Source organism: Scyliorhinus torazame, chromosome 4 (assembly GCF_047496885.1).
Source record: "Scyliorhinus torazame isolate Kashiwa2021f chromosome 4, sScyTor2.1, whole genome shotgun sequence".
Lineage (NCBI taxonomy): Eukaryota > Metazoa > Chordata > Chondrichthyes > Carcharhiniformes > Scyliorhinidae > Scyliorhinus > Scyliorhinus torazame.
Window position 1 is genome coordinate 225,648,589 of NC_092710.1, and position 12,482 is coordinate 225,661,070.

The window sequence follows — 12,482 nt, forward strand, 5'->3', positions numbered from 1 at the left end:
GGTAGGATTTTGCAAGCCCAGACCAGATGGTGGGGGGTGAATGTAACGCGACCAGGTACGCGGTACATACTTGTCCGACTCGGCCAACGTTGTTTACCTGATACGCTGCAGGAAAGGATGTCCCGAAGCATGGTACATTGTCGAGACCATGCAGACGCTGCGACAACGAATGAACGGACATCGCGCGACAATCACCAGGCAGGAATGTTCCCTTCCAGTCGGGGAAAACTTCAGCAGTCAAGGGCATTCAACCTCTGATTTGCAGGGAAGCGTTCTCCAAGGCGGCCTTCAGGATGTGCGACAACGCAGAATCGCCAAGCAGAAACTTATAGCCAAGTTCCACACACATGAGGCCTCCACCGGGACCTGGGATTCATGTCGCATTACATTCATCCCCCACCATCTGCCCTGGGCTTGCGAAATCCTACCAACTGTCCTGGCTTGAGACAATTCACACCTCTTTAACCTGGGGTTACCCCATCTCTGGATCTGTAAAGATTTAATCATCTGCGAATGCTCGAATTCTAAGCATTGTCTTGCATCTTTGAATTTGTCTATATATATGTTTCTGGAACATACCTCTTCATTCACCTGAGGAAGGAGCAGTGCTCCGAAAGCTAGTGTTTGAAACAAACCTGTTGGACTTTAACCTGGTGTTGTAAGACTTCTTACTGTGCTCACCCCAGTCCAACGCCGGCATCTCCACATCATGGTATTAAAGTGCATAGTGAACCTATTCAGGTCAATATAATTGGCTGTTAAGTTGTATTCTTTGGGTCCTTCGAAAGCCCACAGTCTTCATTTTTTAACCTTGAGAACAAACCAATAATAGTATCTAGATTATTGAGTGGTTTCAATGCACGTATCACCATTGTATCACTATGCAGTAATACTCATTGAATTCTGAAGCAATATGTCAATTCTAATGGACACAACTCCTCTGTCAAGCACCTTTTTGGGGTAGTCCAAGCTTAGACATCACAGTGAAATTGAGATGTGACTCAGCTGCTGTAGATTTTTGCAGCCTGATTTTCCTTCTATTTAACACCGAGACAAAATCTACCAAATTTCATCTTGGTGCTAAAATAAAGAGAATACTGCAAGAAAAATGTATTGCTGAATAGAACTGATAGTAAATCTGTATCCGTAATAATAAAAACAGTTTCCATGTTTGCAATAAGTTCAGCAATTATGCCAACAAATCAGCACATTTTGCAAAATTCATCCAGTGATTACATGCACTGCGAGCATGGGAAATAGAAATATTTAATTGACATAAAAATGGTTGCACTTAGACTACATGTCATGTTTTACACTACATGCAACATCTGTGTTACCTGGCTTCTATTTCTTAGTGTTCTTTGCTATCAATATGCACAATTCATTCTCATTTGAATGAAAAATAAATGCACTTGAATATAATTGTGCCCATTAAACATAGTTAAATGCCAATGGTGTAACTGAAATGTGTATTTTGTTTACAGTATATTCTGCAAAATAAATATAAAACACTTACATCTTCAGCTCTCTGTGCAGCATTGAGCAGAGTAGTTGCATTATTTTCAGCTTCTGCCACATATTGGACAATATTATCATAGACATTTGAAGCATTTATAGCCCTCTGGACAATACCATTTGCATCAATCATCGTCAAAATACTGTAAAAAGAACAAAATCATTTTAAACTCATTTTGTACATGATAACACATAAGAGCTGACTCTTATGGGTGGGATCTTTGCAGACAGGGGATGAAGAGGGAGGAATGGTTCCACAGCACATTCCTGATGCATTCCTTCACCAAAAAGCATTACTTGTCTGAATTCAGGCATGGGCTAGCTGCCTGCTCCAGAGAAGCAGGGGCCTAATTAAAATGGCAGAATAGTGCTCTGATCTTGCCTTCGGAATGCAAGTGCCAGTTTAACTGGGCTGATTAAGGTCAGCACAGTCAACTGTTGACTGTGCAGATTCTGGGCGACAGGTGGCCTGGCCAAATTTCCTTTTACATTTTTTCATGTTTCCTTGGCCAGGAGGGCAACGTATAGAATTACAAACTCTGAAGCATTGTTTCAGGCATTTTAAACTGACTCCAATGACATTAATAAACTTTTTTTGCTTCACCTGCATGATTTGAGATATCACTATAATCATATGATGGAAAAGTACATTCAAGCAAATTGCCACATGTTGTCACATAAATAAGTGTAAAACCTAATAAGAGCAGATTGCTTGGCTTCAATGTCAGATTCCATGACAGCAATGTTAGGCTCGAACCAGGTCAGCCTTTTACAGCTCTTGTTTCCCATATGTTCAGAGTATTGTGAATGGTGCTTCAAAGTATGTTTCATTTCACTTCTGTATTCTGTGGAAATGCTGATGAGTGTCTGTTGAAGTGACTCCAGGAACTGTTGGTTCTTATCTGGGTAAGAAGTATCGCTGACATTCGAGGACTGCATTTCTGCTTTCAATCGAAAAGCTTCAACGATTGCATCTTAACCCTGGTGCACACCATGGAGTGAACGGTATTGCAGTCAGTGATCTGGTAATTACCTTTGTTGAGACTGATGTTGTGTCACAACTGGTGATGATCAGATCCAGCTGGTGTCAATGCCCTGACCTTGGATATCTGCAGGACTCTTTGTGGCATGGTTTGATCAGGAGATTTTGTGCCCGCATTCACCGTCAACGAGAATGGCGACACGGGTGCAACATATCGCGAGAGTCAGGAAACGAGATTCTCATTTCCCGATTTTCCACGCTGCTCACTGGTGAAGTACGAGGTTCCCCAAAACCTCATTTTAATACATTTCACGACAATTAACTATAATTAAAGTGCTTCCTAGCAATATACTTCCCCCTCTCTAAATATTCATACCTCGCCGATGTGTCGTCACGTCAGCGAGTTGCACAACAGCTATTTTAGAATGTGGAACAGTCCAGGGAATCCCACCGGGGACGGCAAGAATAGCCACCGGGGAGAGGGACATGCCTGGTACTGCCCCTGGCACCTGGCAGTGATACCCTGTGCAGGGGGCAATGCCAGGGGTGAGCCCTCTGGGAAGATCAATTTGTGGTGGGGGTTGAGCACCTGATAATTGTGGGGGGAGTGGAGAGAGCACCCAAAACCTTTATGGTGGTTGGGGGGAGGAGGGGGTTGGAGTAAGCGTAACGTCAGTTCCAATTACTCTTTAAAGATGGTGCTATTATCTCTGTGGAATCAACCTTTCAGGCTTGATTCGCAACCCCCCTTCCCGGCCAGACCAGCTGCATGAATCAGGTGTCACCCCCTCCGATTTTCTTTTGTCAGAGTGGCTTAAGATCCAGTCTAAAATCTCGGCAATGTATTTGGAGAGATACACACCAGTTTTCAGTCAGAGCCTGATTGACAATTATGGGAAAATTGTTAGGTACACAAAGATCAGGGTAGCAGAAAATCTCACCTAGTCTTTGCCCCTTATCATTTATCTTTCCTGAGCTGGTAGTTTGACGTGGCAGGTCAATGCCTCATGTGTTAAAACATTTTTGTAGGGAAAGATATTGGGCAGGATTCTCCGTTTGGGAGACTGTGGGTGGAAATTTTCAGCCATGACCACCTGGTCACCGGAAATTCCCGCCCGAGGTCAATGGACCTTTATGTGGTCCCTTTCCCATCCATGGTGATCTTGTGGCGGGCATGGTCAAAAAACCCAACCTAGGTTCTCCTGCTGGAACTGAAGTGCCCGCAATAAACCGCCCCCGCCCACACCCCCCAACCCGCAGCGCAATTCAGGGTCCCCAATGAATTTTTTATATAATCCCCCCAACGCCCGCACCCCAGAACAAGGGTGACCCGACCCCCCTCCAGCTCAAACGGCCCCCACCAGAGACTCTCTTATTAAAAAGACCTCCTAGAGATCCCCTAATTAAAGACACCTCCCAGAAGAGAGGCTCCTGTCCACATAAGAGATTAGCCTGTAAAATTGGAACCCATGTGATTAGGAGTAGTGTATTTAGATGAATAGAAAACTGGTTGGCCGATAGGAAACAAAGAGTAGGAATAAATAGGTATTTTTCCAAATGGCAGTCAGTGACTAGTGGTGTATTGCGGGGATCAGTGCTTGGACCTCAGCTATTCACAGTGTAATTAATGATTTAGATGAGGGAACTAAATATAATATCTTCAAATTTGCAGATGAAATAACGCTGGGTGGGAAGGTGAGTTGCTCGCATGAGCAGAGTTGGTCTATTTAAGCTAATGAAGCAGCTCAGTGTGATCTCCTATTTCCATGACAGCATGATTGTTAGTTATGGCGGGACCCCTTTGAGGTCTGCTGTGGGGTCAACCAGTTTTTTGCTCTGGTGCCAATACTATTTTGCATATTTTTATTTTTCCTGCTTCCATATGTCTTTAGGCCAACTGCCAGATTTGATGGAAAGCTGTTCGGTCTTTCTCACCTAAGATCCAAGATAATTAATTGATTGATTGATTGACTAATTGTGCAACAAGTCTTCATCAGAGAATTGTTGAACACTGACGATGCCGCACTAATGTTCCATACTGAGGAACACCTGCAGTGGCAAATAGACAGACTCACTCACACCTGTAAAGAGTTTGATTTGACCATCAGTATAAGGAAGGCAGATGTTATGTGTCTGGATGTTGCCATACACCCAAAAATCAGCATTAACAATGCAAGGCTGGAGGTTGTTCGTAGCTTCTCATACTTAGGCTCCAGAGTCGGCTTAAAACTCACCTTTTTGCTAAAATCAACACACATATTGCAAAAGCTGCAGCTGTTACATCCAAATAGTAAGAGTGTGGAACACCAGTAACTTGACTGAGAACACCAAACTGTGAGTCTATCAAATCTGCATCCTCAGCACACTCCCCAATTTGGTGAAACCGAGGCAGCATTTGCGAGACAGGAGAAAGGGCCAAACATTTTTCACATTTGTACCTTAGTCCAATCCTTGGCATCTCTTGGCAGGACAAGATCACCAATGCAGAGGTCTCTGAACATGCTAATTCCACTAGCATGTGCACAAATTCCTATCTTTCCTTCCTATTATTCATTTAATTGCTGTTTCGAGCAATATTTTTACTGTCCTAAAAATGTTTGACATAGACATTGGCTAGCAGAACTTACTTGGTCAATTCTAAGGAAAGCTTATGAAGCTCTTCAGCGTAGTCTATAGCACGGAGAGCCAGGGGTTTGTCGTACGTAGAGAGATTAGTCAGTTTCTCATTCAATAATTTATGAGCACCATCTACTGAGGCATGGAATGTAGTCAGATTCTGAAACAAACACAATTCAAAAAAAGCAAAACAAGACAATTAGATTTTTTTATTCCTCTTGACAAGAAGTAAAACTTTGCAAGCATTTTTTGATGTTTACTATAATAGCTTGAAGTCATTAAAAAGTTTAATATTTTCAGAGCGAGGGGATGAAGGGCTTTGAAAACATCTTGAATTCTGCACACTTCGCCTTTATTGAAAACTACTGATCAGTAGTTCTCAGCCTTAAAACTGAGGTGTTGTGTGCTAATGGATTGTTTATAAAGCAGATGAAAAGAAGGAATCCACCCGTAAGCAGACAATTCCAGTGGCTGCAATTTGTTTCCAACCCCACCTAATTGCTGAGACCAAAATAAGTTCATCTTAAACCCAAATTTTCCTCATTATTTCTATGTTGTGACATCTAGGTACACTGTGTTAGAACAGAGTTAGCAGGTTGCCTGTGATTTTACAGTATGCGTTGGTGATGGGCGTAATAGGTGATTTTTAAAAAATTTGTTCAGGAGATGTGGGCATCACTGGCTGGATCGGCATTTATTGCCCATCCATAATTGGCCTTGAGTGACCATTTCAGAGGGCATTTAAGAGTCAACCACATTTCTGTGGGTCACATGTAGGCCAGACCATGTAAGGACAACATTTTTCCTCCCTTAAAGGAAATTAATGAACCAGCTGGGTTTCTACGACATTCGACAATAGTTTTGTGGTCATCGTTAGATTTTTAATGGCAGAATTTTATGGAATTCAAAGTTCACCACCTGCCATGGTAGGATTTGAACCCAGGTCCCCACAGCATGGCCCATTCCATGACTGTGTGATTTTTGTGTTTCCAAAGGGTCTGGCTGCATTCTGTCAGAAGTCCTCATCCAGCACTCCCGACTTGGACTGGATACCTAGTTCCATTGTGGAACTAGGTATCTGCTGCTCCTTCTCAATTTTCACGGAGTTGGGCCATGTTTTTAATGATTAGTGACTCATGTCCCTTGAAAGGAGTCATGAACCCTGCTATGTTCAAAACGTCCCCCTCGCACTCCCTAGTTACAAAGAACTATTGATCCTCTCATGCCCTCTATGCCCTTCCACCCACCCACTATGCCAGGTTTTGTCCTTCTGTCCACCCTCTGTGAGCCCACATGTCTGCGAGTCAAGCTCCCCCCCTCCTCCCCCCCCACCCCCCCATCAACTCCCTCATGCCCCGTATGCCAAGTTCTGGCACTTTCATGCCCATTGACTCACTGTATACATTCTAGAACCAATGAACCACAGTATCCCTTTTAATCTCATAATAAGGGCTTGCCCATTTAATACAGATGAGGAGGCATTTTGTCTCTCACAGGGTAGTAAACAGGTGGAATTCCTTACCGTAGGGGGCTCTAGTGGCTGGGTCATTAAGTATGTTCAAGGCTGAGATAAACAGATCTTTAATCAGTAAGGGAATCAAGAGTTATGGGGATAAGGTCCGAATGTGGAGTTGAGGATTATCTCATGAGATCAGTCATAATCATGTTGAATGGCAGAGCAGACTCGATGTGTCAATTGGTCTACTTCTGCTCCTATGTCTTATGGTCTGTGTACAGTGGAATGTGTAAAAAAAACTTTTTAAAAATGTACTCTCCATTGATAAATTTCCCCTTTCATGGTGGAACACTGGTTAGCACTGCTGTCTCACATCACCAGGGACCTGGGTAAGGTTCCTACCTTGGGGTGACTGTCTGTGTGGAGTGCACGTTTTCCCCGTATCTGCGTGGGTTTCCTCCGGGTGCTCCGGCTTCCTTCCACAGTCCGAAGATGTGCAGGTTAGGTGGATTGTCCATGCTAAATTGCCCCTTAATGTCCATAGATGTGCATGTTCGGTGGGGTTACAGGGATAGGGTGGGGAAGTGGGCTAGGTAGGGTGCTCTTTCAGAGGTTCAGTGCAGACCTGATGGGCTGAATGGCCTGCCTCTGCACTGTCAGGATTCTATGGATCTCGACTGAAAGCTAATAAATGTTAATCATCGAGGCCCTTGTTCCAAAGAAATTCTGAAGAAGAATCACATTGGACTCGGAATAATAACTTTACAGATGCTGCCAGAACTGCTGCGTTTTTCCAGCAATATTTGCAGTTTTTATTACAGGAAATTGTAAAAAGTTATTTCATGAATGTGGGCTTTGCTGGCAAGGCCAGCATTTGTTACCTATTCCTAATTGGCCTTGAACAGAATGTCTTGCTTGGATATCACTGAGGACAGTAAAGAGTCAACGACATTGTTGTAGATTTGGAGTCACGTGTAGGTTAGACCAGGTAAGGAGGCAGCTTTCCTTCCCTAAAGGACAGTGAAGCAGATGGGTTTTTACAACAATTGACAATGGTTTCATGGCCACCATTAATGAGACGAGCTTTATATTTCCCAGATTTGTTAACTGAATTCATTTTCCACCAGCTGCCATGGGGGGGGGGGGGCGGGGGAATATGAACCCATGTTCCCTGAGCGTGAGTCCGGCTCTCTGGATTACCAGTCCAGTGATATTACCACTACTTCATATCTCCAAACTTGAAACTGAGACCTTGGGAAGAACTTTTCCAATTGCAGGGTTTCCCACCCATCACCATTGAAGTTGGCAGGAAACACATCTCTGGCTGTCCCATAGACATTGAATGACTGGAGGTGGGACTTCTGCCCCTCGCTCAGATGAAAGTCCTGCCTGAGAGATGCCTTTCAGTGGTGTTCACTGCTGGGACTAAAAGCAGTCCCAGAGTCAAAGTGCTGGAGCTAGAATGCTGGTTAGTGCCAGGGGATGTCATGCCGGTGCAGCAAGGATGGGGGTGAGGTGAGTGGGGGTCAATGTTTGATGAGCAGGTGAGCAGGGAGCACACAGAGATTCAGACCTTGGGGGAGAGTGGGAGGAATGAGGGCAGAGGGTGCCTAACATATACAAAGGGGCTAGTGATGGAGATGCACCCCCCCCCCCCACCCCCCCCCCCCCCCCCCCCAGCCTGTGCCTAAGCAGAGTAACTGGCTGAGCTTCCCCATCCCTCAACTTCTCCAGCTCACCCCAACATTGAAGCTGGGTGGGAAGCAGCCCTTAAGTGGCCATGGGATGGCCATTTAAATGCCTTTATTGTGGCATGGGAGGGCTGTATGCCCTAGGCTTCTCCTGCACACCACCACACCCACCCCTGTACAATTGTGGGCAGTTTAGAGCGGTGGGAAGAGCACCCACCTGCAAACCCATCAGCGAGGGTCCATAAAATTCTGCCCCTTTTTTTGCCACATTACACTATTGAAAAGGACTATGAAATTATCCTGGTGTCCTAACCATTAATTCTTCTTCAACCAGTTATTGATTTAATTTTTGTTGTGGGATTATGATTGCTATGATTAACTATGTAACTGTGAATGCACTTCAAAAGTAATTATAGTTGAGCATTCTATACAGGTGTGCTGCGAGTCTTGGAAGTAGGGTATCTGTATACTGCCTCTGCTGTTCATCATATAACAATCTTATAGGCAGGAAATATATAACAATGACCATTTAGAAGGGAGTCATCAATGACAGCCAGGAGGAAGATTTCTCTTGAACTCCATTTATTGCGTAATCGTACACCTGTCAATAACGTTTTGATAGAAATATTGAACAGCAGACACATTTTTTGTGTGAATCTAATAAAATGTATTTCACACCTACTGAGCATTCACTAGTTATTAAAGTTTGTCTTGTCTTACCACAATCTTGTTGTCTAGCTCTGATATAGCAATCTCTGTGTCTATCAAGCCATCATTAGCCATTTGAAGGGTCATGTTAACAGCATCAAAATGTTTGTTTAATATTTTTCGTCGTCTCTGTGGAAGAAGTGAAGTATTTAGAAAATTTACATGAATGAATAATTTATAATTGAAGAAATATTTCAGGGCATTTTATAAATGCATTTATACAGTTTCTCTTATGAATTGCCTGGTAATGTAACACCAAATGTTGAGCCAAAATGACATGAAAATAATCCGAAGCTGTATGTACCAAAACTTTATTATTTTTGCTATTTTTTAATTGAATATTCTGCTGAACAAAAAAAGATGGCTGCTACAACTTACATGATGAAAAGGAATTACAAGAACAAAAGAATCCTCCTCTCACCATTGTGGAATCTCATACCCAAGTGTAGGACATTATAATTATGAATCCTGGATCTTGCCAATTGACACCTCGTACATAATAATAATAATTTTTATTGTCACAAGTAGGCTTACATTAACACCGCAATAAAGTTACTGTGAAAAGCCCGTAGTAGCCACATTTTGGCGCCTGTTCGGGTACACAGAGGGTGAATTTTGAATGTTAAAATTACTTAATCAGGACTGTCCATGACCATTTCAAAAGGAGACCATTGAAGGAACAATAGACATTATTTGCATTTATGTAAGCTTACTCCTCAAGCAAAGTCAGTGGGTCTGCCTAGATAGTGACTTCCTGATGCAAGAACCTCAGCATGGATGGTAACTCTTTCGAAACATATTGGCTGAGACATTATCAGTCCTGAAATCCAAGCCAATTCCAGATATTGGATAAACATCCCTTTTGAAATGATTATGGATAAAGAAATAGTCACATGACTTGAGTGACCATTTTGAAATCTCTAAATTCCTTTGTGAATTGAGAAATCCTCAGTATGCTGTTTAACACCCAACTGGTGAACTACTATGAAGCAGAGTTATAGGCTGAACAAGAATTGTAGCCTGCTCCTCAAAGGCGGTCTCTAATGGACAATTTCCATTGCCTGCAGAACTGATTCAATCTTTGTGTGCCAACTTCACCTTGTGGTGACTTCCGGTTGCGGCGATGCGGAGCTAAGCCGCACGTTTCGGCAGCTCCCACGACAACGGACTTTCGGGCTCTCCAGAGGAGCCCCAACGGAGTTTTTAAAAAATTAATCCCGTGTGGGAAAGTGCAGTAAGGACCCCCCTTAAGATATATGGCCGAGATCAGCGGTGGAACGACGAGAAAAGAGGCCCTGGAGCAGAGACTAAAACAAGGGGAAAAAAGCAAGATGGCGGAGGGCGGAGAGCGAGCAGCGTGGGGGCCAGACCAGCAGCAGTTCCTCAAGCGATGTGTGGAGGAGCTGAAAAGGAGGTGCTGGCGCCAATGCTGTTGGCGATCGAGGGGCTGAAGGAGACCCAGAAGACCCGGGCGGTGGAGCTTCGTGAGGTGAATGATGAAGTGAATACCAACGAGGACGAGATCCTGGGCCTGGCGGTAAAAATGGAAGCGCACGAGGCAGTGAACAGGAGGTGGGCCGAGAGAATTGAGGTCCTGGAGAATAGGTCGAGGAGGAAGAACCTCCGGATTCTGGGTCTTCCCGAAGGAGTGTAGGGAGCTGATGCCGGGGCGTATGAGAGTACGATGCTCCATTCGCTGATGGGTGCGGAGGCCCCTCCGACCCCCCTGGAGCTGGAAGGGGCTCACCGGGTCCTGGCGAGGAGACCCAAGGCTGAGGAGCCGCCAAGGGCAATAGTGGCAAGGTTCCATCGCTTCGTGGACAAAGAAAGTGTGCTGAGATGGGCCAAGAAGGTGCGGAGCAGTAGATGGGAGAACGCGGTGATCCGAGTATACCAGGATTGGAGCGCAGAGGTGGCAAAGAGGAGAGCTGGCTTCAACCGGGCCAAGGCGGTGCTGCATAAAAAAAGAGCCAGGTTCAGCATGCTGCAGCCTGCGCGACTGTGGTCACTTATCAGGACCGACACCATTATTTTGAAACGCCAGAAGAGGCTTGGACCTTTATTCAGACGGAAAAACTGGACTTGAACTGAGGGAATGTGGTTGTGGGGGGAAATGTTGGTTGTATATGGTGTTGTAAATATGGGTAAAGAATACCCCATGGGTGGGATGATGGATGGGGATGTGGGTAGAGTTCTGGTTAAAATTCCTAAAATTTCCTTTTTTTCCTTTTCTGTAGACGAGATGATGATGATGGGGAATGTGGACGTCGGTGCTGGAGGGAGGTGAGACTCGGGGATGAGGGAACTGGGATAATGGCCGCAACAGGAGCTGCGCCACAGGATTCAGGGTTGGTTCAGGAAAGCGCGGGCTTTTTCCCGCGCCAAAAAGGGGGGGTGGTGGAGGAAGGTAAGGAGGAGGAGAGACTCCCACACGGAGTCTCTCACGGGATTTTAGGGTTGCTGCTGCACTGTCCGAGGGGGAACTAAAAATGGAAGAGGTGGTCGGGGCGGGGGTTCCCTGCCTGGGGGACTAGAGGGTGCGGGAGGCGCGAGCACGGGACTGGCCTAAGATAGGAGATGGCTAGTCGGCGGCGTGGGGGGGGGGGGGGGGGGGGGTAACCCCCCAATCCGGCTGATCACGTGGAATGTGAGAGGCCTAAATGGGCCAGTTAAGAGGGCCCGAGTGTTCGCGCACCTAAAGGGACTGAAGGCAGACGTGGTCATGCTTCAGGAGACACATCTGAAGGGGACAGATCAGGTCAGGTTAAGGAAGGGATGGGTGGGACAGGTGTTCCATTCGGTGCTGGATGCGAAGAATAGAGGGGTGGTAATACTGGTGGGAAAGCGGGTGTCGTTTGAGGCCAAGAACATAGTAGCGGACAAGGGAGGCCGATACGTGATGGTGAGTGGTAGGTTGCAGGGGACGGAGGTGGTACTGGTGAATGTATATGCCCCGAACTGGGACGATGCTGGATTCATGAAACGGATGTTGGGGCGTATTCCAGACCTGGAGGTAGGGAGCTTGATAATGGGTGGGGATTTTAACACGGTGCTGGACCCAGCATTAGATCACTCCAGATCTAGGACGGGGAAGAGGCCGGCGGCGGCCAAGGTGCTTAGGGGGTTTATGGGCCAGATGGGGGGAGTGGATCCGTGGAGATTTGCCAGGCCTTTGGCCAGAGATTTTTCCTTTTTCTCCCACGTACATAAGGCCTACTCCCGGATAGATTGTTTTGTTCTGGGCAGGGCATTGATCCCAAAAGTGGAGGGAACGGAGTATTCGGCCATAGCCATTTCAGACCATGACCCGCATTGGGTGGAGTTAGAGCTGGGGGAGGAGAGGGACCAACGCCTTTTGTGGAGGTTGGATGTGGGACTGCTGGCAGACAAGGAAGTGTGCGGGAGGGTGCGGGGATGCATTGAAAGGTATCTGCAGGCCAACGACAACGGGAAGGTGCAGGTGGGAGTAGTATGGGAGGCGCTGAAGGCGGTGGTCAGGGGAGAGTTAATCTCC

General features: G+C 45.7%; 1 protein-coding gene across 1 annotated transcript in view; it reads right to left on the minus strand.

Annotated features, from left to right (window-relative positions):
- lama4 (laminin, alpha 4) overlaps positions 1-12,482 on the minus strand; it is a 300,723-nt gene that overhangs the window by 155,172 nt on the left and 133,069 nt on the right. Inside the window, exons 14-16 of the mRNA XM_072499415.1 lie at positions 8,981-9,097; positions 5,125-5,273; positions 1,517-1,658 (exon numbers count right to left, since the gene is read on the minus strand). Of these exons, the coding sequence (XP_072355516.1) occupies positions 1,517-1,658; positions 5,125-5,273; positions 8,981-9,097 (408 nt within the window). The remainder of the gene's footprint in view (positions 1-1,516; positions 1,659-5,124; positions 5,274-8,980; positions 9,098-12,482) is intronic.